Consider the following 27,682-nt stretch of genomic DNA (forward strand, 5'->3'; position numbering starts at 1 on the left):
CCGGAGAAAACTCCCCATCTCTTCTTCAAAATAGTGCTGTGGAATCTTTCACGCCCACTTGAGAGAACATAAGAAATAGGAGCAGGAGTAGGCCAATCAGCCCCTCGAGCCTGCTCCGCCATTCAATAAGATCATGGCTGATCTGATCCTAACCGCCAATCTACTATCACAGAACCATCTCCTGAATCTAACAGAATTAGACACACGAAATAGGAGCAGGATCAGGCTACACGGCCCCTGGGCCCGCTCCGCTACCCACAGGGCCATGACCGATCCAAACCTAGACTCATGTCCAAATTCCTGCCCGCTCCCCGTAACCCTTAATTCCCTTTACTTCTAGGAAACTGTCTATTTCTGTTTTAAATTTATGTAATGATGTAGCTTCTACAGCTTTTTGGGGCAGCATATTCCATGGACTTACCACCCTCTGAGTGAAGTAGTTCCTCCTCATCTCAGTTTTGAAAGAGTAGCCCCTTATTCTAAGACTATGCCCCCTAGTTCTAGTTTCACCCATCATCGGGAACATCCTCCCCGCATCCACCCGATCCAACCCCTTCACAATCTTATATGTTTCAATAAGATCGCCTCTCATTCTTCTGAACTCCAATGAGTAGAGTCCCAATCTACTCAACCTCAACCAAGGGTAAGTTGGTTTAACGGCTCATCTGAAAGACGGCACCTAGCACAGCGCTCCCTCAGTACAGCGCTGAAGTGACAGCTTAGATTATGTGCGCAAGTCTCTGGACTTGAACACAACCTTCTGCAGTGAAGGTCCCAGGTCCGCTCCATGGTCCCTGTTGTATTATATCAGTAGGGGAGGGGGGGCAGCAGTCAGGGTGCTGTAATTGGTCTCGGTACCTCCGAGCTATGAGGGGCGGGGACCAGCAAGGGTTCTCGCTATCCAGTGATCCTTATTATAAAGTTAAGGTGTCAAATGAGAACAAGTTCAACCCCCGTGGTCGGATAGCCCACTGGCTCATTGCCTAGACTTGTGGATTAAGAATGGTCCATTTAATAAAATACAAATGGTACCACAGCCCCAGGAGAAGGGGGGACAGCCTCTAATTTTGCTATGGGGATTTAACTGTGGCTCAATGGTACATTTGGTTCCATGTCCCCTTTAACAAGTCAGCTAACTTCACAGAAGAGCCAGCGGGGGGAGATGAGGCAGCGAGAGCGTCTACCAGAGAGCGTCCATCTTTAACCTGTAGTGCCGGATTTGAAACCAAGGCCCACGCAAGGTGAAGGGCTGCGTTCTGACCCACGGAATGGACAGGTTCAAAGGTCTGAGCAAACACAAGTTCCTTGCAATCTTTATTTTATTCAACATATTGCTGCCTCCTGGCAAATACACAGTCTTGTAGGAAGTTGCAAGCCATCAAATACCACAATGCAGTGTCATTAAATATAATTCAGAATTCTAACATTTGAATAAAATTTTATTTGTCAGTGACATTATGATGGCAAACACATACAATTATAAAACTCTTGTGCCTAAATGGAGCACCAGGTCGTCAAGTCTCTCCCCTCCCCCACCCGCCCCCACCTTTTTGTTTCAAACTCAACACCAAACTGCGAGCAGGTTTGAAGTCTACAGGACACGCGATGCCCAGCAGGCCCTTGCCCGTAGATCAGACCTGGTCTTGGCACTAGGGAGTGCCGACCTCACGGAAGTACCACGGCATCGAGGAGGGAGCAGAGGAACAAAAAAAGAGAAATCCATCACTCACTGCATCAGGCGCCGCTCCCTCGGCGTCAGGCGAAACCACAATTGCGGTCTCGGAACAACCAAAGTGCTTCCCAGGGGCAGTGGAAAATTCCAGGAGGAAAATGGTCGTGACAATTATTATTATTATTTTTTTTTTTTTTTTTAAACCTTGCAGGACTTTCTAGAGGCTCTGAATGATTGTCACGTTTCCCCCATTGGAGTAGGTCTCCTCTTGTATAGAAGTCAACAGAACTTGGCTGCTAACTCTGGAAGATCAGCTGTGTCCAGAAGGAATATTAGCAGTGGGTGGGAAGAACTGGAGCATTTTGGTAAAGTTAGGAGAGGGGAGAAATTAGGAGCGTTGGATATTAACTGAAGACATTTTCACTTCATTGATCAGCACCCATGATCTTTCTCCCTCACTATGAAACAGGCGTACATCCCTATTCTAGCCAAGATCAGGGTTTCCCCAGCATTACTCCATGCCCGTTATAAGCTGAGCATGCTCCCAGTGCCTTAGAGGGGGGGGAAATGAGATTTCTCACCCCATTGCCTCCGTCTCTATTAGTTTTACTAAATTTTCCAAAGCATTTTTCTCCGCCAAGTTTCAGGTGGCAGAGTAATCGCAAAGTAAGCAACACATCCCCCCCTCAGGTCACTGGCGGAGACCGATCAGGGGTGGGGAGACTCCCACTCACCCAGGCTGAACTAACACGGCCGCCCGCGCAGGAACAAACAGCCAACACCAACCAGTGTATGATCTGCAATCGAAACAAGGCTCCTCCCTTCTTGCCCCTCTTAATTTTTCCATTCCCTTCCTGGGGGGCATTGATGGCGCACACACGCGCAGCAGGGGCTAATGGGACTGTGCCGAGGTGGTGAGCCACGTAGCGAGTGTCGGTGGACTCCTTCAACCGTACAAGGTTCTTCATAAACATCTTCGGTTGGCAGTACCCGTTCTGAATGTAAAGTTGCAGGGACCTTGATGTGTCCATATTAAGAAAACCTGCATTTGAAATAAGCACCTTTCACAGCCTCAGGACATCCCAAAGTGCTTCTCGGGCGATGAATTACTTCGAAGCGCAGTCACTGTTGGGTGGGCAAGCGCGACAAGCCAATTGGCACAAAGCAAGATCTCAAAAACAACAATGGGGCAAATGACCAGTTAATCTTTGTGTTCTTTTGTTTTTTTAAAGTGGTGTTGGTTGGAGGAATGAATGTTGGCCGGAACAGCGCAAAGAACATGCAGCTCTTTGGACAGTTCCATGGGATCTTGCATGCTCATCCGAACAGGCAGAAAGGGCCTCGGGTTTAACATCTCACCCGGAAAGCTGGATATTACAGGAACGGATTGCTACCCAGAAGAAAAGCTGGAATGAAACGCCCGCCTGTCTGTTCCATCGGGCACGATTCTGTAGCCAAAGGTCCTTTTGGTGGCCTTCCTTTGGCCATCAGTTGCGACATACAGGTTACTCCTTACTGAAATATGTCAGGAACTAGAAATGCCAACTCGAAAAACTTTTACTTGGGGACGCTGCGTTGAAGATCAAGAGAAGCCACTGCGGGTGGCCTCTGCTGAAACAACTCGCCGCAGATTTTAATTACAGGAACGCCATGCTACCCAGCATGAGAAAAGCCAGGAGCCTGGTTTCAAGCATCAGGTTGATTTCTCCGCCTTGAAAAGGGGTGCGAGACCGTCTGCTGCAGCGGAGAAGGTGGCGGGGGGGGGGGGGGGGGGGGGAGAGAGAAAGAGAGAAGGAGGAGGATAGAATAACGCCCCAAGATAATAATGGCTGGACCCCCCACCAAAATCAGAGACATTCCCCCTCTCCAATTGCCTCCTCCAGAGAAACGTGGGCCTCTCAGCCTCTAAGGGAAGAGAAACAATAAATTGAACTTGGAAGGGATCGACTGGGTAGATGCGGAGAGGACGTTTCCCCCTAGCTGGGGGGTCTAGAACTAGGGGGTCACAGTCTCGGGATAAGGAGTCGGCCATTTAGGAGTGAGGCGGAGGAGGAATTTCTTCACTTAGAGGGTTGTGAATCTTTGGAATTTTCTACCCCAGAGGGCTGTTCAATTCGGAGATCGATAGGTTTTTTGGACACTAAAGGAATCGAGGAATATGGGGATCGGGCGGGAAAGTGGAGTTGAGGTCGAAGATCAGCCATGATCTTATTGAATGGCGGAGCAGGCTCGAGGGGCCGAATGGCCGACTCCTGCTCTTATTTCTTATGTTATGAACTTCAAACTAAACTGCATAAATAGGGCAAGGGGGCACGGCCAAATGAACAGCGGGCACATGTAGGACTGGTATCAGTAAGCTCTTCACACATGGTGACCAACACCTGGAATGGAGTAGAGGAAGGCACCAGAGGCTAAAAGTTGTCGGAGAAACAGCTGGATGCGGGGGGAAATTGCGGGCCCCTTTCTGCATGGACGAGCCCAGATGGGCTAAATGGCCACCTACTCCTCAGTGTGGATCTTGTGATCTGTGAACTCGAAACATTAATCCCCGACCCCCCTCAGTGTGGAGAAGCAACATTTGATTAAATTTTGGTTGGGGGTGGTGGCGTCACCCGATGGTCGGGCGAAAATGCATCATCCAGTGAGGCATGGGGCTTTTACAGAACCAGGACATCTCCAGGTTGAACCCCTGGTCTGTGCTGTGGTAGCTGATCGTCACGGGATTGGAGGGGGGGGGGGGGGGGGTGCGCACCGCAATGGATTCCGTCACCGTCAAGGTTCTCGTACGAGCACCTGGCACTTGGGCGAGGTGCTGCAGGACAGCTGGCATCAGTGGAACCCTCTGCCAGCGCTCATGTTCCACTTTGCTCTGCTGGCCGATTGTTCTGTGCGTTAAACCCACTTATTTGTTACATTATAAAAAGATCCAGCGTGTGCGCTTCGCTCCCTCGTGCGCACCTGGAGTTAAAATCTCCTTCGCACTGAACTGGAGATTCAAAAGGAAAGTCATGAGCTGGCACGTGGAATGGACTGAAGCAAATTGGAGAGAGAGAGGATCCATCACTGAACAGAGCGAGAACCAGTGAGAGGGGGGACCCATCGCTGCAGACAATGCAAACTACACCGCACCCTGTACCCGCCCCGGCTGCCCTCTCGGGTGGACGTAACAGATCCCGTAGCACGAGCAGCCAAGTGGCCTATTCCTGCTCCTATTTCTTATGTTCTCCTGCTGCCCGGGCATTTACCCCTCAAGCCAACGTCCCTGAAACAGTTTAATTGGTCATTTATCGCAGTTGCTGCTTGTGGGAGCTTGCTGTGCGCAAATCGGCTGCCGCGTATCCTACATTACGACACTTCATAAAAGTACCTCACTGGCTGTAAAGCGCGTTGGGACATCCGGAGATGGTGAAAGGCGCTGGAGAAATGCAAGTATTGCTGCACCCTCACGAGTGTTGTCAAGATTAACGATGCAACTTCAGCTGCATAGCTCTTAAGCTGCACTGACCAGGGCGCAGTAATGCACTGGTTCTCTTCCTATCCCCCACCTGCCCACTCACTGAAATTTAAAAAAACAGTATTTGATTGCAGTTTGTCACTGGATAAAACATTCCCACTTTCACCGTTCGTTAATCCAGCCCTTCGGCTTCTCAAACTGCAAGTTTTGACAGGCTACGCAAGATTTAACTAGATCGGATGCGCCCCTGTTTTTTAAAACTTTGCCCGCTGGTTGCGTGTGTAGAGCTCTGGATCAGAAACCGCGGTTCCCATTAATTTGCAATAGGTGGCCCGTTGCTGGCGTCGACAGAGTCGGATCTTTAAGATTTGCCCGCCAAGCAGGCAGCAGTGCCAAGAACAGGCCTGTCCAAACCTGCGCCCCACCCAACCACCCCAACCAGGGCCCATGAAACTCAAAACAGCACAAACCAGCGAGCAAGGGGGAAAAAAAAAAAGGCAGGTGAGAAGTGAGCTGCCAGGGCTGTGAGGCTTGCACTGTCAGGGTTCAGGGGGTATAGTCTGAACATCCCAGGGCTGAAAAGGAGTTAGAACCAGCGACTGGGAGGGGGGGGCGGGAGAAAAGAGAGGTCAGAACCTACTTTGTGCCAACAAGTTTCTTTCCCTGTGTAAAACTACTGTGCGTCGTAATTAACTGTGCGTTCTATTACATCTCCTGTGTCATTTGTTCACGGAACGCTGGGGCTCTGGTTTTGGTGAGGGGGGCGGGGGGAATGGAAGGGGAGAATTGGGGGGGGGGGGGGGGGGGGGGGGGGGGGGAGGGGGAACGAAACAACCCTCCACCTCTGCTCGATCAACCAGCCAAATCAGTGAACGTCACCCCTGCCCTCCTCCACCCAGGAAGAGAAATCACTGGGCTGGTTAAGAGTGGGAGAGAGAAACCGGAGTAGATAAGGAAATTAAATTAAATTTATTCTGCAGAGTCTAACTGAGGTGGATATTAAAGAATATATGACCTGAAACACTGCTTGCAAGGGCGCACGAGACAGCGCATGTCGCACACGTTTTGTATGTGAGATTTACACGCTACGCACTTGGGAGGACCCTGCACGTCACAGGACACAAGTCAGCGAGGGCCGTGGTACTGGGAAGGCGGGAGGGACTTGGTTCAGAGATGGCAGAGCTAGTGAGGAAGATTAAATTAAACCCTGACTTCCGCCCCCCCCCGCCCGCCCCCACCTGCCGTGGGAGGGGGGTTACTATCCAAACCAGACATGCTCAATGCTACATCATCCCCATCTGCAGTAGCGAGTTCGCATACGTCATCGGTTTAACATTCGGGTGAGGCTGGAAGAGAAAACACGCACCCGTTACATAGTTTAAAAACCGTCCCAACACCCCCCAAATGTATCGGCCCGAGCGCACACCATCGCCCTTCCTCGCACACTCTCCCTGTTGAAATCAAGTCTCATTGCACCTTCCTCTCGCTTTACTCCACTCATCCTTTCCCGGGAGTCGAAACTGCGCAACTTCTAATCTCCTTCAGTGTTCCCATCCTTCGCACAAGCTCTTAAAACGCAAGATCACTGCTTCTCTCTTGCCTCTTGGTCCTGTACTATGTCCTTGGCCCTCCACCTAGTGCTCTCCCATGAAACCCACCCCCACGACCCGCCACCTGCTGGGTCTCAACCTCACTCCCGGTCACCCCACATTACAAACTGATAATGTTCTTATGGAGCGGGAAGGACTAAGAATTAGGAGCCCCTCGAGCCTGCTGCACCATTCGATACGATCATGGCTGATCTTCGATCTCAACTCCACTTTCCCGGATCCTCAGGTTCTCCTAGAGCCTAAAGATTTATCGATCTCAGTCTTGAACATAAACGACTGAGCTGAGCATCCACAGCCCTCTGGGGTAGAGAATTCCAAAGATACCTGCACGCTAACTTTGTGTTTCTTGTACGAGGCCATCTGCCAAAAAGCCCCGCTGTAACAAGTCTCCTTTATCCCCAGCTCACGTTACGTTATAAACCCAACTGCATCTCACCGCCCCCCCCACCCAACACGCCGCGGCTCATGTTAGGCACCATTTCCAAATTTAAACTCACCACAGTTTTAAACTGATGAAAGACGGGCTTCAGGTCAGAACCCAGGAGGTGAATGTAGGCCCCTTGGTTTCCCATCTGATCACTGCAACAGAAAGAGCGTTCCTTGAGCCGGCTTCAGACACAGACAATGACTATGCACAAGCAAGCGTGCGTTGGTGTACGGTGCAGGGTTTTTGGTTGCCTCTCCCAGGGAATTTTTAAAAAAAAATTCATTCACGGGATGTGGGCGTCATCATTTATTGCCCGTCCCTATTTGCCCTCGAGAAGATGGTGGTGGTGGTGAGCCGCCTTCTTGAATAAGTGGATTTGCTCGGCCATTTCAGAGAGCAGTCAAGAGTCAACCACATTGCTGTGGGTCTGGACTCACATAATCGGCCAGACCGGGTAAGGATGGTAGATTTCCTTCCCTGAAGGACATTAGTGAACCAGATTTTTTTTTTTTTTTTTTTTTTTTTTTTTTTAAAAAAACAATCCGGTAGTTTCACGGTTACTAGCTTTTTATTCCAAATTTAAATTCCCCAGCTGCCGTGGTGGGATTTGAACTCCCGTCTCCGGATCATTAGTCCGGGCCTCTGGATTATTAGTCCATGGCTGCGGAGGGAAGGGGGAAGTGTTAAGTCACGCTGCTCTGGCCATCTCGAGTGTGGGGCAGGCTTGATGGGCCTGCCCAGCGGCTCGTTCCCTGCCCCGTCAATTCTGTATGTTCGTATGTACCCGTGATCGGTGCCAAGCTCACCCGAAGCGGAGTTCAGGTGCCCCCCCCCCCCCCGCCACCGTCTTTCACTCGAGAGAACCAATTGACTGCGCGCTAAAGAGTGGCTGGAACAGTACAGAATACTCACCAGTAGTTTGGTGCTGAGAACACAGTGATGCACTTGCCATTGTGCGTGACCTCGTAGCCCTCGGGTTTCACCTCGTGGCTCCTGATTATATAGTCCAGTTGGTTCTCTTCCAGGAAACGGCTGGTGACGTCCGGCCCGAATTGGCAGCTGACGCCGCGCTTGCTGACCGACCTCCCGTTCTGGAAAAAGGCAACAGAGACGGGCACTTTCACTCTGGAGCACTGGACAAGACACACCAGCAAACAACTGACACGGACGGCAGGCTACTGAGCAACTACTCGGCGCCTTGACGGAGCATCTCTGATGGCCAACTGGGAAAGTGCATTGGTGTGGTACTGAGCCCCACAGATCAGAGAGCCAGGGTTTGACCCCCCCGCCCGCCCCTACCCCCACGGCCGGTGATCTCAGATTGGGTGGAAGTTGGGGTGCCGCAATGGGTCTCGGGAGTTCCTTGGTTAGGGAAGGAATGGTGGCGGGTTATCCAGTACAAAGGGCAGGGACGTGCAGCGAGCCAAGGATAGAAACATAGAAGATAGGAGCAGGAGTAGGCCATTCGGCCCCTCGAGCCTGCTCCGCCATTCAATGCGATAATGGCTGATCATCCAAATTCAGTACCCGGTCCCTGCTTTCTCCCCATACCCCTTGATCCCTTTAGCCTTAAGAAATATATCTAACTCCTTCTTGAATATATTTAATTTAATGAATTGGCCTCTACTGCCTTCTGTGGTAGAGAATTCCACAGGTTCACCACTCTCTGGGTGAAGAAATTCCTCCTCATTTCTGTCCTAAATGGCATACCCCTTATCCTTAGACTGTGACCCCTGGTTCTGGACTCCCCAACCATCAGGAACATCCTTCCTGCATCTAGTCTGTCCAGTCCAGATCATACCACGGGGCTTCGGGGGAAATCATGCTCCCATTATCCTGCAGATATCTCCGGTTGCTGATACTGACAGATCTCAGGTGTTCTATGCTGGACACCCTGGAGAGATGCAGGTTGGACATCTTTGGGAGTTAAGGATTAACAGTTGAACTTCTTTGCATCTTGGAGCAACCGGCTTTCCCAGATAAACAGCATGGCTTTGAAATGTCGTGAAAGTGATGTGAAGAGAGCTTGTGTAAAGAAATACATGACAGTAATGACATCAGCCATGAGTGATTAAAGTGTAACTTCAGGGACTAGGGTAATAAACATGGGTAGGAGGTATCCATTAGCTATAGGATAGAAAGTTAACGGTTGATAAAGTCTGGCCTTCAAAGATGTTAGTAACTGTTACGTCAGGAAGTCTTGTTTGAGGGAAGTAGCTTTGGGGTAAACAACAAGCGTTTACATGAATAATCTGTTCTCAAAGGATTTGGAACAGATACATCATGCAGTCTTATCTAAAACATTTACCTTTGATGTAGGCAAAATATGGTGTAGAAAGGAGCGTGGTTTTCAGCATTTCTTTGGAGAGCTGGAAAGATACAGAAGCCGAAAAGCCACACTGTATACAGTTAGGCTGATCGCCTGTACTGTGCATCAATAAAGTCTGTTCTGGATAAGGGGTAAGCCATTTAGGACTGAGTTGAGGAGGAATTTCTTCACCCAGAGGGGTAGATTTTCCTGGAGTCGTCAGGCGGGGTTTCAGGCGTGTTTGGGGGGGGGGGGGGGAATCCCAATTTCGGGGGTCCCGACACCATCCCGCCCAAAACCCACGTCCACGTAAGTTTCACAGGAGGCGGGTACCCGCCCTCCCGAGGCGGGAAGGGATGAGTGCCAATTAACTGCCTGTTAACAGGTAGTTAACAGGCAGTTTTTACCCTAATCCCTATTTTGAGGGGTGTCGTGTGGGATTCCCGACGGCTCCAAACCACGCCAGGTTAGAGCAGGCGGGCCGTCGGGTTGAAGGACTTGGAGGGGTCGCGATGTCGGTGTTCAGGTGAGTGATGGGTGCATGAGTGCAAAGGTAAGTGTGTTTGGTGTGTCTAAAGAAGTTTAAATTACCTGTACTTACCTTAACAGCCTTTCTTCCTCTAGGCGTCGGGAGTCCATCACTCAGCCGGCACTGAAAGCAAAATGGCCGCGAGCTGTCAAAAGTGACAGCCTTCAGCTTTCATTGCCGGTGAGAGTTCTAACTGAGTCTGTGTAGAAGGACTCAGGTTAGAAGTCAGACTGTCAGTGTTTGACAGCTTCAAACAGCTGTGAAACACTGATATTTCACCTGTCAAGACCTCTTGACAGATGAAATTTCAGTCTGTGACGTCACCTGTTGCCGGGTGGCCCTTAATTGGCCTGCTGAGCCCGCTGGGCGGGCTTAATAAGGTCAATCAAAGAAAAATCGCGTGGATTGGCCGGACATCGATGTAGGTGGGACTAAAACCCGAAAATTGTAGTCCCGCCTCCTTCCCGACAGCTTTAGGAAAATCTACCCCAGAGAGCGGTGAACCTGTGGAATTCTCTGCCACAGAAGGCAGTTGAGGCCAATTCATTAAATATATTCAAGAAGGAGTTGGATATATTTCTTGAGGTTAAAGGGATCAAGGGATATGGGGAGAAGGCAGGGACAGGGTACTGAATTTGGATGATCAGCCATGATCTCATTAAATGGCGGAGGAGGCTCGAGGGGCCGAATGGCCTACTCCTGTTCCTATCTTCTATGTTTCTATGTACACTACACTACGAAGTGTCTCGTGCTGCAACGTGTTGTTGAGAACCAGAGAAGGAAGAAGGTTGAATGCCAACATTTTGATTTAGGATTTATCCACAAGAAAACAGGGCTAAGCGTCCTTTCCAAATGTCCAGGCCGACATTAATTCAAACAGACAAACTGGCAAACAATAAAGCGCATCATGAAATTGGATGGGCTTCGTCTTGGTCCCTAGGTCTACAGTTTGGACAATGGACACCTGTTTTACACATAGAATGGCCGCCAAGGTTTGAGCGCAGAGAGTCCTGGTTTTGTTCTTACCTGAGGCTGTGGATCTGACCAGAGCAAGTCGCACATTGGACCTGTTGCAAAAACAAAGTAAATTAGAACATTAAAAAGAAAATGTAGAGGAACACAGGGAGAGAGAGAGAGAAAGGGAGAGAGAGAGAGAAAGGGAGAGAGAGAGAGAAAGGGAGAGAGAGAGAGAGAGAAAGGGAGAGAGAGAGAGAGAGAAAGGGAGAGAGAGAGAGAGAGAAAGGGAGAGAGAGAGAGAGAGAAAGGGAGAGAGAGAGAGAGAAAGGGAGAGAGAGAGAGAGAGAGAGAAAGGGAGAGAGAGAAAGGGAGAGAGAGAAAGGGAGAGAAAGGGAGAGAGAGAAAGGGAGAGAGAGAAAGGGAGAGAGAGAAAGGGAGAGAGAGAAAGGGAGAGAGAGAAAGGGAGAGAGAGAAAGGGAGAGAGAGAAAGGGAGAGAGAGAAAGGGAGAGAGAGAAAAAGGGAGAGAGAGAAAGGGAGAGAGAGAGAGAGAAAGAGAGAGAAAGAGAAACACCAAGCCCAATATTGGATAACAGCAAAACACTGAGGTGAGACAGGAGAAGAGGAGCGAAGATAAGTGGAGGAAGATGGAGAAAAACAGGGGGGGGGGGGGGGGGAAAGAGAAAAACTGATCAGTTTATTGATTCTTTGTATGACCAAAAAAAACCTCTGTTGAGTTGAGAAACAAGAAAGCCTCTTCATTTGTAATCTAGAAATCCCATGTGACTGGTAGAAAGATAAATTCTACTTCAGTCAGTGGAATGGGTTTCACACGAGCGTATAATAAACTCTCCCATACACACACACACTGTGCACAGTGCTGAAGGGGTTAAATCTGCCTCAAAACAGGAACGTTAAAGCTTTATACATCTACACGCAGTCCTTCCTGAAGTGTAAAGATAAACATTTACAGCTTAAAAAAATAAATTCCAGCTTAAGAAAGAATGATATATTTTTTTAAAACACTGATCTAATTCACGAGCAGTCAGTCAGGGACTCCTGCTGTATTCCACCCCAGATGGCCCCTACTATGCTCTCAAGTCATGGGCGCCTCGGTCAGATAACGTGCTCACAAAGCAGCAAGGTGGGATTCCATACCCGAGTCAGGAGGCTGTCTGTTCCGCTCGATCTTCTTGATGTCATCGAGGGTTATGCCATCTTCACTGAAGAGTCCTCCGTGCATAATCTATATGGTGGATTAATTTTTTAAAAAATCAATCAGAAAGTTGCTCAGTCCAGCATCATCCGGATGCCACCCCCATTGCGCCACCGGCCCCCCCCACCTTACTGGGCGAGTGACTAAGTAGCATTTGTTACCTCAGGACTCGACTACTCCAACGCTCTCCCGGTCGGCCTCCCTCCTTCCGTAAACTTGAGCTCGTCAAAACTCTGCTGCCCCGTGTCCGAGCTCGCACCAAGTACCGCACACCCATCACCCCCACGCTCGCTGACCTACATTGGCTCGCGGACCAGCAACGCCTCCATTTTAAAATTCTCCTCGCGTTCAAATCCCTCCGTGGCCTCGCCCCCCACCTCCTATCGCCCCGTCAAACCGCAAGAGATCTCCACGTTCCTCCAATTTTGGCCTCTCGGGGCAAAGAAAATTGGCCACGCGCATCATTGGTGACGTGTGCCTGGGGGCCCCCCTCAAGCTCTGGAATTCCCTCCCTAAACCTCTCCGCCTCTCTCTCCTCCTTTAAGATGCTCCTTAAAACCTGCCTCGTTGGCCAAGCTTTTGGCAATCTGCCCTAATTTCTCCTTAGGTGGCTCGGCGTCAGATTTTGTTTGGTAACGCACCAGAGAAGCGCTTCGAGATGCTTTTTATTGTACTAAAGGCGCTTTTTAAATTCACGTTGTTGAGATAAACAGATCAGGAAGTCACGGTCTACACCAAGCTGGCTGAATTCAGCCCGGGCAGCAGTCTGGGTACTGTCTAGCGAGCTCAGGGTCTGGCTCGCTAGCTGTGATGCCCCCCTCCTTCCTGTAGTCGAAAAGCCTGGTGCAGCTCATTGTCTAAATTCACACATGAACAGGCACTTGGGTGCGGTTCCCAAGATCTGCTGGTACTTGCGGGACTGCACCAGACATTGCCTTCGGGGCCAGACAGCCAAGAAAGCAAACCCCAACCAGGCAAGAAACAATACATGGCCCGTATTTTCCGATCTGGAAAAATCTGCGCCCTTACCCGAGGGCTCCCGGGGACGCACACGCTTCCGCTCCTGGGCCTCACCAAACTTAAAAGTGCGCAGGGCCCACGTATCCCAGGGGCGCATGCAGCTCACAGCATCCCTGGGATCACGTGGGCCATGGGAAGCCAATCACAGAAGGGAATCTCCCTTCATACATTTGACAGGAAGACCCATCAAATATATGAATGGAGATCAATGAAAAAATAGTAAAACTTTAAATAAATTAAAAAAAAATCCATCTCATTTTAAAAATGTCTTGAAATTACAATAAATTAAGTATTTTAAACAAAAATTAAAGTTTTTACGGGGCTAAAAATAAACTTACCTTTTTAAAAAAAAGTATTTTTAAATGATAGATCAATGAATTAAAAAAAAAACTTTTTGAACTCTTATCCTACTTTTACCAAGCGTAAGAATTGGAAGGGTTTTCTGCAGGCGGAGGGTCTCCAAAAAGCAGAACTATCCGCCCGCAGAGGCCCTTCTCCAGGGCAGCCGGAGGATCTGCCAAGAGCATTCTTGACAGATCGGAAATGCCGGTTTTCAGCGCATGCCTGAAACCGGCATTTCCGTTGTCCCTACGGGTGGGTACGCTCGTACCCACTCGTAGGGGTTGGAATATCTGGGCCATTATTCGGCTTGAACGCAAAACCTAGGCTGATACTCCAGTGCGGTACTTAGGGAGCTCGCCGCGCTGTCGGAGGGGCAGTGCGGTACTTGGGGAGCTCGCCGCGCTGTCGGAGGGGCAGTGCGGTACTTGGGGAGCTCGCCGCACTGTCGGAGGGGCAGCGCGGTGCTGAGGGGGAGCTCGCCGCGCTGTCGGAGGGGCAGCGCGGTGCTGAGGGGGAGCTCGCCGCGCTGTCGGAGGGGCAGCGCTGTGCTGAGGGGGAGCTCGCCGCACTGTCGGAGGGGCAGTGCTGAGGGAGCGCCGCACTGTCGGAGGTGCCGTCTTTCGGATGCGACGTTAAACCGAGGCCCGTCTGCTCCCTCAGGTGGACGGAAAAGATTCCACGGCCACTATTTCGAAGTGGAGCAGGGGAGTTCTCACCGGTGTCTTGGGGCCAATATTTATCCCTCAATCAACATCACTTAAAAAAAAAAAAAAATTTAACAAAAATTATGTGCTCATTATCACATTGCTGTTTGTGGGACCTTGCTGTGCGCATTTCTGCATTTCCTACAACAGTGGATACGTTTCAAAACAAGTACTACATTGGCTGTAAAGCGCTTTGGGATGTCCGGAGGTTGTGAAAAGCGCTACAGAAATGCAAGTCTTTCTTTCAATCAGTGGCTCTCTGACCTTTTCTTGAAAGAATCTGGAAAGTCAAGAAACAAGCGGTCAGTGTCAGGGTGCAGCAGGATAGACAGATCAAAGCTTGCTCACCAATACTTTACTGTTGATGCACTGAGCCAGGGGCAGCCACTGGAACACCTCACTGAAAAGCTCAAACATCTGCGATGTGTATTTGGCCTTCACCTCACCCTCAAAGCCGTACATTTGGTTCATGTTGTCTGTTTCGTGGTTACCTGCAATGGCCAAGAACAAACCTCCCGTTAACCGCGGGGTGCCACTGTTCAGCTGCAAGCCCAACAAACACCGTCAACCCCTTTTTCAAATGGCCACACCACTTCTGGGTGTGCGGGGGGGGGGGGGGGGGGGGGTGGGAAAGAGAGAAACAGACAGGCAGGTTTACTGCTGCACCAGCACGCGACCCAGTAACCCCTGCTGACCCCTAACCTCTATTGACAGGGTTGGGCTCGGCTGCAATCTCTGCCCTTGGGCAATCTGCCTGCAGAGACTCTCGTCTAGATTTTCAAGCAATAAACGGCTGCCCGGGCAAGGTACCCGGGGGAACGGGGTGCCTGTGAGGAGGGGGGAGATGGGAGAAAACTTGGCGGGGGCTGGGGAGGGAAGAAAAGGACACGTAAAAAGGAAATAGATCAGATTTTCTCTGCCCAGTGGGTGCTCTTTTGCTGCAGCTCACTCACTTTCTATCAAATTTATTCTTGCTGCTTCTTGCTTTCCTTTGCGTCCACTACTCCTTTTATAAGTCTCTTCATAGCGAGCGGATTCGAGTACAGGAACAAGGATGTCTTGCTGCAGTTGTACAGGGCCTTGGTGAGACCACACCTTGAGTATTGTGTGCAGTTTTGGTCGCCTCATCTGAGGAAGGATGTTCTTGCCATAGAGGGAGTGCAGCGAAGATTCACCAGACTGATACCTGGGATAGCAGGAATGACTTATGAGGAGAGATTGGGTCGATTGGGCTTATACTCGCTGGAGTTTAGAAGAATGAGAGGGTATCTCATTGAAACTTATAAAATTCTGACAGGACTGGACAGACTAGATGCAGGAAGGATGTTCCCGATGGCGGGGGAGTCCAGAACCAGGGGTCACAGTCTAAGGATAAGGGGTAAGCCATTTAGGACTGAGATGAGGAGGAATTTCTTCACCCAGAGAGTGGTGAACCTGTGGAATTCTCTACCACAGAAGGCAGTTGAGGTCAATTCATTAAATATATTCAAGAAGGAGTTCGATATATTTCTTGAGGCTAAAGGGATCAAGGGATATGGGGAGAAGGCAGGGACAGGGTACTGAATTTGGGTGATCAGCCATGATCTTATTAAATGGCGGAGCAGGCTCGAGGGGCCGAATGGCCTACTCCTGCTCCTATCTTTTATGTTTCTATGTTTGCACCGTCACTCACTTTTGTGCTATTCCCGTCTTTCGCTGCCGTCAGCAGCTTGCCCAGTGGAATTATATTCCGTTGTGTCACACTTGTCACCAGCGAGTTGTGATGCCGTAGAGAATTGATTGCTGAAAAATGCTTTCAACTTCGAGCACCGCGCATCTCAGTTGGGTAAGCTCTCGGGTCCGAGTAAGGTGGTCGCGGATTCAAGTCCCACCCCAGAGACCCAAGCACATAAGGCGGGCTGACACTCCTCCAGTGCTGCACTGTCGGAGGGGCCGTCGTTCAGGTGAGACGTTGAGAGAGAGCAGAGGAGGCGCCATCTGCTCTGCCGGGTGGATGTAAAAGATCCCGCGGCACTATTTCAAAGAAGCCTAGCGGAGTTTCCCGGGTGTCCTGGCCAACTTTTATCCCACATCAGACATCACACAAATGGTTCACCTGGTCATTTATAACATTGGCGTTTGTGGGCCACAAATTGGCTGCGGCATTTCTTTACATCACAACAGGGAATACACATCAAAAGAACTTCATTGGCTGTAAATAACAGGTGTCCCCATTGGCTTTGGGGTTTTCAGAGGTCATGAAAGGCAAACACTTCTTCGTGTAGCCACCCATCGGTTTTTAATGAATCCGATGAGTTAAGACATGCTTTCAGACCTCCTCGCCAGGCTATATGGCAAGCTGCAAAGGCACGTTTCAGTCTCCTTCTCTGCCATTGTTCAGTCACTGCTCCCCTCCTCTTATCTTGAATTCTCCCCTGCAACCACGTACTACCTCCCAACTCACCTTCCTTTCGTCTTTTTTTCTCCCCCCCCCCCCCCCCGCCCCCCCCAAAAAAATGTTTCCTCTCCTCCTGCTCAGTGTCTACTTTCTGTCTCAAATGGTCAGCATCCGGAGTGGTAAACACAAACTAATTTAAGCTAAAATAGAAGGGCCAACATTTGAATTCTCCTCACTCATCATCCTTATCCCCACTTTCATTTTCCCATTCCCCATTCTCATTTCTAGTTACTCCCTTTTCCAAGAACTTCAGTTTTTACTTCTTTTGTCCATCTAACCTCTATGTTCTCCCGCTTTAATAAGAACAAAAGAATTAGGAGCTGGAGTCGGCCATGCGGCCCCTCGAACCTGCTCCGCCATTCAATAAGATCATGGCTGATCATCTGCCTCAACTCCACTTTCCTGCACTATCCCCATGTCCCTTGATTCCCTTAATATTCAAAAATCTATCAATCTCTGTCTTGAATATACTTAACGACTGAGCCTCCACAGCCCCCTGGGGTAGAGAATTCCAAAGATTCACCACCCTCCGAGTGAAGAAATTTCTCCTCATCTCAGTCCTAAATGGCCGACCCCTTATTCTGAGACTGTGACCCCTGGTTCTAGACTCCCCAGCCAGGGGGAAACATCCTCCCTGCATCTACCCTGTAATAATTTTGTACATTTCAATGAGATCGCCTCTCATTTTTCTAAACTCGCGAGAATATAGGCCTAGTCTCTCCTCATAGGACAATCCCCCCATCCCAGGAACCAGTCTGGGGAACCTCCGTTGCACTCCCTCTATGACAAGTATATCCTTCCTTGGGTAAGGAGACCAAAACTGAACACAATACTCCAGGTATGGTCTCACCAGGGCCTATAGAATTGCAGCAAGACGTCTTTACTCTTACACTCATTTAACTGTTGTTCCTGCCTCTTTTCTGGCTGCCATGCTCCATTTTTGAAGTGGGAGATAACTTTTTTTACAAAGCGTTTTTGTGCATCAAAACTGCTGCCCCATCGCAAGTGCTCGTGGCATCATTCTCCCCCCCACCCCCCACCCCACTTCAGGGCATGCGTCCACGACACGGTGTGCCTCTTTTAAACCAAACCCCTGGCTAGTTGGGACTTTTTTGGGGGGAGGGTCAGGGAGCAGGGGTGAAAGGGAAACCGATTGGGTTGGTATGGATCCTTCCCTCAGAACCAGAAAGGACACCCATTTTAAGATGATCAGAGGGACAGGATACACCTGAAAAAGAGAGATAATCTGGTCATTTATTTCATTGCTGTTTGTGGGAGCGTGCTGTGTGCAAATTGGCTGCCGCGTTTCCTACATTACAACAGTGACTACACTTCAAAACGTACTTCATTGGCTGTAGAAACGTAGAAGATAGGAGCAGGAGTAGGCCATTCGGCCCCTCGAGCCTGTTCTGCCATTTAATGAGATCATGGCTGATCATCCAAACTCAGTACCCTGTCCCTGCTTTCTCCCATATCACTTGATCCCTTTAGCCTTAAGAAATATATCCAACTCCTTCTTGAATATATTTAATGAATTGGCCTCTACCGCCCTCTGTGGTAGAGAATTCCACAGGTTCACCACTCTCTGGGTGAAGAAATTCCTCCTCATCTCGGTCCTAAATGGCTTACCCCTTATCCTTAGACTGTGACCCCTGGTTCTGGACTCCCCGGCCATCGGGAACATCCTTCCTGCATCTAGTCTGTTTAGTCCTGTTAGAATTTTATAAGTTTCAATGAAATCCCTCTCATTCTTCTAAACTCTGTAGAGCGTACTGAGGTCGTGAAAGGCGCTACAGAAATGCAAGTTCTTACAAAAAGGGAAAACAGAATCTTACCTCTGAGAACGTGGAAGTGGTTAGGATGGAGCAGCTTGAACCCAAACAGGACTAATATAACCTCCACGGAGAAAGACCCTCTGTCTACAAAGTCGCCATTAAATAACTGAACAAGGTGCAGATTAAGGAACGTGCACCAGGTTAGCTGTGAACAAGACCTCAAACAGGATTGGTTCCCGCGTTACACCAAGGGAAGTGGGCAAACAGCGACGGAATGCCACGCTTGGTTTGGTGGATATATCCCGTCCTACCTCTGGGGTTTTGGGGGGGGGGGGGGGGGGGGGGGCGGATCATAAGCAATGTTGCCCCTAATTTTGTTTTGGGTGCCCGGTCCTTTTAACAGGCTGCGCAGCCCTTTCAAACTTTTGCACATGAAAGAAAATGACCAGGATCGGTAGCATAGTGGCTGTGTCACTGGGCTAGTAATCCAGAGACCTGGGCTAGTGTCTCCGGAGACACCAGTTCAATTCCCACGGCAGCTGGGAAATTTAGATTCAGTTAATAAAATAAAAAGCTAGTGTCAGTAATGGTGAACCATGTAACTATCAGATTGTCATAAAAGCCCACCCGGTTCACTACATGTCCTTTAGGGAAGGAAATCTGCCGTCCTTACCCGGTCTGGCCGATAGGGACTCCAGACCCACAGCAATGTACTCTCCGAAATGGCCTAGCTACTCAGTCGCCAAGTATAAGACTGCCGTGGTTCAAGGCGGTGGCTCACCACCACTCTGCGAGGGCAATTAGGGATGGGCAATAAATGCCGGCCTTGCCAGCGCCGCCCAGATGGTGGGAGGGAAAGGATCGGGCTGCGATGCTATCCACAGCCGAATAGTCGGTTCAAGAGTGGTCAGTTGGACGAGGGGCCAGAATGCTGGCACTATGGAACAGGGTAACAAAGAATCAATGCTGGCAGAGGAAAACTAGCAAGAAACAAATAAATGAGATAGGAGTGAGATCATGTCCTGGACACTGGCTTCTCATTAGTAATATCACAATCAAGCCAAACACACGACACACTGTTGCCAGTTAGCTATCACTACACACTTCTTTTGTTTATCTGCACTCAGAGAACACTCGTGCCTCTGGGGCAGAATGTATTGGGTTCAAGTTCCACTCCAGGACTGGAGTACAGATCCCAGACTGACACGTCAGTGCACTACTGAGGGATTGCTGCATTGTTGGGAGGTGACGCGCTTTGGATGAGATGTTAAAATGAGGTCCTGTCTCTTTGTTCAGAGGGATATAGAAGTGCGGCATTGTCAGAGGTTAAATCAAATCCTGTCTGCCTGTTCTGGCGGACACAAAAGATCCTATGGCATTTTGGCTAAGAGGAGTAGGGATGGCTCCCAGTGTCCTGGCCAACCATTATTCCTAAACCAACATCATCAATACAGATTACCTGGTTGGTTATCTCACTGCTGTTTGTGGGACCTTGCAAATTGGCTGCCCGTTTCCTATATACAGGAAACTCTTCTTTATCCGGCACCGCCGGGGTGCCGGTTTATCAAAAAAGTCCGGATTACAGAGAGTTATAGTTAAAAAGGTACGAGTGCTCCGTACACAGCAACAAATCCAGGCTTCCCTGTTGCTTAGCAACAGCTGCAAGAACCCCGGCCACAGACCAAGCGTCCCTGTTGCTTAGCAACAAGTGCAGAAACCCCCGATTACACAGCCAAGAATCAAGAAACGGCCACTAATATGAAGAAAAACTTAACTGAACCTGCTCCTGAATTTTGCCGGTTAACCGAGATTTCCGGTTGTTTGGGTGCCAGTAAAGCGAGAGTTTCCTGTAACACTAGCGACTGCACTTCAAAAGCAAGCCAATGGCCGTGAAGCGCTCTGGGATGTCCTGAGGGTCCGAAAGGTCCTATATAATTGCAACTTCATTTGTATTTCATTTTATCCCCAGGGCTCCTCCAACGTGAAAAGGATACATAAGGATTAGATTCTGAAGGTAAGCCATTGAGTTCAAATATATTCAACAGGTCGTAGTATTGTCCGTGAATGTCCCCGCAAATGGTGATGGACTCTTTCTGAAAGAGAAACAGGCAGCTGTGTACAAACGGGTAACAGGCGTGCAAATGCAACCAACAGACTAAACAGTGTCCTCGCAAAAGTATATAAAAGAAAATAACATGGGAGTCTCTGATGTCTCGAGGAGTTTACACAGCGAGGATCTGAGCCCAACAGATGAAAGGTCATCAACCTGAAACGTCAACTCTTTCTCTCTCTCCCCACAGATGCTGCCTGACCTGCGGAGTGTTTTCCAGGATTTTCTCTTGCTAGACCAGGAGGGGTTCTTGGTTCAGCTTCCAGTCCGTGCTGAGCAGGGTGGCAGAAGGGGGATCTTAATTGACTTCAGTGTGTGTTGTCCAGGACAGGGAACAAAAAAAAAAAAAATCTGTAACAGCAACCCCTACTACAAAGTGTGTGGCGAGTACAGAATTGGGTTTAGCTGTGATGTTGAGTACCCCAGCAACACTCAATGCCCCCCCCCCCCCCGGCGCTCTCAGGAATATGGGAACTCAGACGAGCTGCCATTGCCCAGGAGTGGTTTCTGGGAAGAGGGAAAAAAAAAATTACATGGAATATACAGCACAGAAACAGGCCATTCAGCCCAACTGGTCCACGCTCCACACGAGCCTTGTCCCACACTTCACCTCACCCGGTCAACATAACACGCTATTCCTAAAATCACCTCGAGTCGCCCTTGTGTTTGTGTGTCAGATCAGCCTTGATTCTGAGCACTTGCTGGAAAAGTAGGGCTTTTGTGTCAATATACAGGAAACTTTCAATTAACTGGCCCCTAAATAACCGGAAATGTCGGTTAACCGGCAAAATTCAGGAGTAGGTTCAGGTAACTTTTATTACTTTTTTTACTCCGTGTGTTGCTGTGCAAGGGTGTGGCTGCAGCTGTTGCTAAGCTACAGAGACGCTTGCAACTTGTGCCCATTGTTCTGAAGCTGTTGCTAAGCAACAGGGTTTGTTGCTTTATACGGAGCTCTCAGCTCCGTATCTTTTACTATAGCGTTCAGTTAGCCGGAATTTTTGATGAACCGGCACCACGTCGGTCCCGTCCGTGCCTGATACCAGAAAGTTTCCTGTACCCTACTTGTCCTGCACAAGTGCTCAAAGTCCTTGACCAGTTGCCAACACCAAGGTTGCTCTGACAAGAGCAGCTTGAAGCTTTCCTTATTCTCTGGTTACATATAAATAAATCAATCAATCAACCAACCAGAGAATAAGGAAAGGTTCTAGTATTACAGAATTGTACAGCACAAAAGGGGGCCATTCGGCCCATCGTGTCTGTGCTTTGAAAGAGCTGTGCAATTAGACCCATCCTTATAGCGACAGAAACATTAGTTTCCGTGGAGGGATTGCTACCGGTCATAGCCCTTACCTCACCCAGTGTGATCTCCACTAGACTGGGTAGTTTAGACAGCACTTCCTTCACCTGGACCAGAATCTGCAAGAGAAGGCGAGAGAAGTCAGCCGCACAACGCGGAGAGCGGGAGTAAGTAGCAAACAGGAGCCTTAATCCAAAACTCTCAAGGCACAGAGATATGGGAGCTGAGTTAATGTGAAAAATACTGACTGGTATCAAACTTGACCAATGATTTAGTGGAAGGAGGGGTAAGGGGGCTGGGGCCGATGCATATTCTCGTACTGATTCCAGGACACAGGCAAACTAGGAGGCATGTGCTCCACTGCAGGTTTTACACATCTCACGAGCAGCAGTTTCGCTCCCAGACACTCCCAAGCTTAACTTCAGGCTGAACGCATTCCTGGCAAGTTTACACACGTTTCAATGTAACTTTCACAGCGATATAAAGCGACGGTGTTGATCTTCTAAAGATAGCTGATCCAGCAGCTGGAAAAAATACCTTGAAGAGCAGGTTTGCAAATAGAGAAAATCTCTCGCTCTCCTTCCCAAAAAAAGTTTCCACTCCGAAGGGTGGGTGGGAAACAGAAATACTGTTCACTATATTAAACATTAAAGTTATCTGGGGTGGAGGGGAAGGAGGAGGAGGAGAAATGGTTGGGAAATAAAAGAGACGATGGAGGGAAGACAAAGAGCTAGGTTACTATAGTAATAAAAATATTTCTAGTACAATAGATTTATTCCTGTAATTTGAGAGATTGCTTCAGCGTCACGACGTGCGAGCTGCAAACTAATCGATAAAACTGGTTGGCCCATGACAACTTGCATTTGATACATAGAGTCAGAAATTTACAGCACAGGAGGCCGTTCGGCCTGTCGTGCCTGTGCCGGCTCTTTGAAAGAGCAGGCGTGCTTAGACCCACGCTCCCGCTTTGTGTCCGTAACCCTGTGAGCTCCTCATCTTCAAGAACCCGTCCAACTCCCTTTTAAAATTATCGCTGGAATCAGCTTCCAGCACCTTTTGGGGTCGAGCGTTCCAGACCCCCACAACTCTCCGAGTGAAAACAATTCTCCTCGTCTCCCCTCGAGATCTTTTGCCAATGATTTTGAACCTGGTTATTGACCCACTCGCCAGAGGGAATCATTTTTCTGTTTACCCGATCAAAACTTCTATTAGGTCGCCTCTTGACCTTCTCTGTTCCAAGGAGAACAATCCGAACGTTTCCAACCTCTCCGCAGAACCCTAGTCCTTCATCCCTGGTAACAACCCTGGTAAACCTCCTCTGCACCCGCTGGCCTTGACATCTTTCCTGACAGCAAGCAATAAGGCAGGCAAATTGCATGTTGGCCTTTATTGCAAGGGGGTTGGAGTACATGACTGGGAACTAAACATACAAGGGTATTTGACAATTAGGAAGGACAGACAGGAAGGAATGGGAGGTGGGGTTGCTATGTTAATCAAGGATGGAATCACTGCAATAGTCAGAAATGATATTGGGTCAAAGGATCAGGATAGTGAAACAGTTTGGGTGGAGATAAGGAATAATAAAGGGGAAAAAGTCACTAGTGGGTGTAGTCTATAGGCCTCCTAACAGTTGCAACTCTGTTGGTCGGAGTATAAATCAGGAAATAGTTGGGGCTTGTAATAAGGGAACAGCTGTAATCATGGGGGATTTTAACTTTCATATTGACTGGACTATTAGGGACGGGTTCCTTGAGCAGTATGTAACTGAACCAACCAGGGGGCAGGCAATCTTAGATCTGGTCCTGTGCAATGAGACAGGATTAATAAAAAAATGTCCTAGTAAAGGATCCCCTTGGAATGAGTGACCATAATATGGTTGAATTCCAAATTCAGTTTGAGGATGAGAGAGTTGGATCTCAAACCAGCGTACTGAGCTTAAATAAAGGAGACTATGAAGGTATGAGAGTAGAATCGACTAAAGTGGACTGGGAAAACAGATTAAAGTGTAAGACGGTACAAGAGCAGTGGTCTACATTCAAGGAGATATTTCACATCTTTCAAGATAAATATATTCCACTGAGGAAAAAGGGGAGTAAAAGAAAAGACAGCCATCCGTGGCTTAGTAAAGTAATAAAGGATAGTATCCGACCTAAAACAAGGGCATATAAAGTAGCCAAATCTAGTGGGAGGATAGAAGATTGGGAAGCATTTAAAAGCCAGCAAACAATAACTAAAAGATTAATTAAGAAAGGGAAGATAGATTATGAAAGTAAACTAGCAAAAAATATAAAAACAGATAGCAAGAGTTTCTACAGCTATATAAAAAGAAAAAGGGTGGCTAAAGTGAACGTTGGTCCCTTAGAGGATGGGACCGGGAAACTAGTTGTGGGGAACATGGAGATGGCAATGACGCTGAACAAATATTTTGTATCAGTCTTTACAGTAGAGGACACTAAAAATATCCCAACACTGGACAAACAGGGGGGGGGGGGGGGGGGAGGAGCTAAACACGATTAAAATCACTAAGGAGATGGTACTCAGTAAAATAATGGGACTTAAGGCGGATAAATCCCCCGGACCGGATGGCCTACATCCTAGGGTCTTGAGAGAAGTGGCGGTAGGGATTGTGGATGCATTGGTGATTATTTTCCAGAACTCCCTGGACTTAGGAAAGGTCCCGGCAGATTGGAAAACTGCTAATGTAACACCCTTATTTAAGAAGGGAAGTAGACAAAAAGCTGGAAACTATAGACCAGTTAGCCTAACATCTGTGGTTGGCAAAATGTTGGAGTCCATTATTAAGGAAACAGTAACAGAACATTTGGATAAACATAATTTAATAGGACAGAGTCAGCATGTTTTTATGAAGGGGAAGTCATGTTTGACAAATTTGCTCAAATTCTGAGAGGATAAAGGGGAACCAGTGGATGTAGTGTATTTGGACTTCCAAAAGGCATTTGACAAGGTTCCACACAAAAGATTACTGATCAAGATAAGAAATCACTGGATTGGGGGTAATATACTGGCATGGGTGGAAGATTGGCTATCTAACAGAAAACAAAGAGTTGGGATAAATGGTTCGTTCTCGGGCTGGCAATCAGTAACTAGTGGTGTTCCGCAGGGGTCAGTGCTGGGACCCCAACTCTTTACAATCTATATTAACGATTTGGAGGAAGGGACCGAGTGCAACATATCCAAGTTTGCCGACTATACAAAGATGGGAGGGAAAGCAGTGAGTGAGGAGGACATAAAAAACCTGCAAAAGGACATAGACAGACTAAGTGAGTGGGCAGAGATTTGGCAGATGCAATATAATGTTGGGAAGTGTGAGGTTATGCACTTTGGCAGAAAAAAATCAAAGAGCAAGTTATTATCTAAATGGAGAGAAACTGCAAAGTGCTACAGTACAAAGGGATCTGGGGGTCCTGGTGCATGAAACACAAAAAGTTAGTATGCAGGTACAGCAGGTGATCAGGAAGGCCAATGGAATCTTGGCTTTTATTGCAAGGGGGATGGAGTATAAAAACAGGGAAGTCTTGCTGCAGTTATACAGGGTATTGGTGAGGCCACACCTGGAATACTGCGTGCAGTTTTGGTTTCCATATTTAAGAAAAGATATACTTGCTCTCGAGGCGGTTCAGAGAAGGTTCACTCGGTTGATTCCAGAGATGAGGGGGTTGACGTATGAGGAAAGGTTGAGTAGGTTGGGACTCTACTCATTGGAGTTCAGAAGAATGAGAGGCGACCTTATCGAAACATATAAGATTGTGAGGGGGCTTGATCGGGTGGATGCAGTGAGGATGTTTCCACTGATGGGAGACTAGAACTAGGGGGCATAATCTAAGAATAAGGGGCTGCCCTTTCAAAACTGAGATGAGGAGAAACTTCTTCACTCAGAGGGTAGAAAATCTATGGAATTTGCTACCCCAGAGAGCTGTGGAAGCTGCAACATTAAATAAATTTAAAATGGAGATAGAGTTTCCTAGCAGATAAGGGAATTAGGGGTTACGGGGAGAGGGCAGGGAAGTGGACGTGAGTCTAGATTCGGATCAGCTATGATCCTATTGAATGGCCGAGCAGGCTCGAGGGGCCCGCACGGCCGACTCCTGCTCTTACTTCTTATGACGTGTGGTGCCCAGAATCGTCCAGTGCCCCAGCGGAGGCCTAACCAGTGATTACCGTTTTAAATTATAATATAGTGGAAAAAAGCGTTTTAAACATAACTAAAGTGGCACTTGTGCCTTCAGAGGCACAGAGATCCACCTTCAAATGGGTTTCCAAGGGGCCAGCAGAGGCAAAGTGCTGCCAATGGTGAATGAACGAACAAGCACTACCAAATGTCACTGGCCACTAATTTTTTTTAAATATAGCCACGGGTAGGTGATCTCTCAGCCTTACATACAGGTCACAGCAACAGCACAAGCAGCCTTTCACTCATTTTGAAACCTCTTGCCAGATATAATGATGTAGCTTCAACATTAGAATATCTTATTTTTTTTTAAAAACCACCAACAACCTGGTTAAAGATCAATGTCAGCGACTCTAAAAAGCCACGAGTGCCGTGACATCGAAGGAATAGCTTGGAAAAGTTTCTAAAAAAACGCGTTCAGTTGGAATTATTTAACATGTTAAAAAGGGCCTGCAATGAGATTCCCTCAGACAAATTTGCAAATCAACTATTTCACATGGTTAAGTTTAAATTTTTTAATTATGGAGCGGCAGCATTAAGCGCAAATCTGTTTTTTTTTAAATAAAAAAAGGGACCATAATTAGATAGCTGGGCAATGTAACAGAGAAGCTCACCTTATTTCAGCCCAGTGTTTATTCAGCTTATATTTCATAATACGGTCAGTGCTCAATTGCTGCACAAACTACTCCGTTTCCTACATTACAACAGTGACTACACTTCAAGTGTGCTTCATTTGCTGTAACGTGCTTTGGGGGGCCGCCCAACACAGTGCCTTTTAATGTAGCAGAACATCTCGAGGCACCTCACAGAAGCGTGATCAGACAAAAAAAATAAGAGGGATGGATGTTCCCACGATCCTGCCGACGCTGCTCTGCTTACGATGTGGTAGTTGAGGCATCTTGTGCAGTTGTCACCCTGACATCTCCTGGTTGCAATGTGGTAGAGCAAGTCTTTGAAAAGGACTTGGGACAATCGTAATTGGAGTTTAAAATTACATAGAATTTACAGCACAAACAGGCCATTCGGCCAAATAGGTCCATCCTCCACACGAGCCTCCTCCCACCCTAGTCGGCATATCCTTCTATTCCTTTCTCCCTCCTGTGTTTATCCAGCTTCCCCTTAAATGCCTCTTATGTTATTCGCCTCAACCACTCCCTGTGGTAGCGAGTTCCACATTCTCACCACACTCTGGGTAAAGAAGTTTCTCCTGAATTCCTGACTGGATTTATTAGTGACTGACTTATATTTATGGCCCCTGGTTTTGGTCTCCCCCCCCCCCCCACAAGTGGAAACTTCGCCAAGTCTATGAGGATGATACCAATCGACTGCAGCAGGACATAGAAAGTGGCAGACGGAATTTAATACAGAGAAGTGTGAGGTGACGCATTTTGGCAGAAGGAACAGGGAGAGGCAATATACACTTAATGGCACAGTTTTAAAGAGTGTGCAGGGACAGAGGGACCTGGGAGTTAATGTGCATCGGTCCCTGAAGGTGGCGGGACATATTGAGAGAGTGGTTAGCAAAGCATATGGGATCTTGGGCTTCATAAATAGCGGTATGGAGTACAAAAGTAGAGAAGTTACGCTGAACCTTTATAAAGCGCTGGTTAGGCCACAACTGGAGTATTGCGTCCAGT

The 27,682-nt window shown here is 48.3% G+C and overlaps 1 protein-coding gene across 2 annotated transcripts in view; it reads right to left on the reverse strand.

Moving 5' to 3' along the window:
- Nucleotides 1-1,301: 1,301 nt before the first annotated feature.
- ppp5c (protein phosphatase 5, catalytic subunit) overlaps nt 1,302-27,682 on the reverse strand; it is a 50,296-nt gene continuing 23,915 nt past the window's right edge. For both annotated transcript variants that reach the window (XM_085973323.1, XM_085973324.1), the window contains 9 exons: nt 21,910-21,975; nt 20,444-20,542; nt 18,510-18,615; nt 14,586-14,728; nt 12,114-12,201; nt 11,027-11,067; nt 8,076-8,254; nt 7,234-7,315; nt 1,302-6,472 (listed from right to left, as the gene is read on the reverse strand). In XM_085973323.1, coding sequence (XP_085829449.1) covers nt 6,410-6,472; nt 7,234-7,315; nt 8,076-8,254; nt 11,027-11,067; nt 12,114-12,201; nt 14,586-14,728; nt 18,510-18,615; nt 20,444-20,542; nt 21,910-21,975 — 867 coding nt within the window. In that variant the 3' untranslated portion in view covers nt 1,302-6,409. The remainder of the gene's footprint in view (nt 6,473-7,233; nt 7,316-8,075; nt 8,255-11,026; nt 11,068-12,113; nt 12,202-14,585; nt 14,729-18,509; nt 18,616-20,443; nt 20,543-21,909; nt 21,976-27,682) is intronic.

Source organism: Somniosus microcephalus, chromosome 34 (assembly GCF_052327205.1).
Source record: "Somniosus microcephalus isolate GS21.2 chromosome 34, FLI_Smic_1.0, whole genome shotgun sequence".
Taxonomy (NCBI): Eukaryota; Metazoa; Chordata; class Chondrichthyes; order Squaliformes; family Somniosidae; genus Somniosus; species Somniosus microcephalus.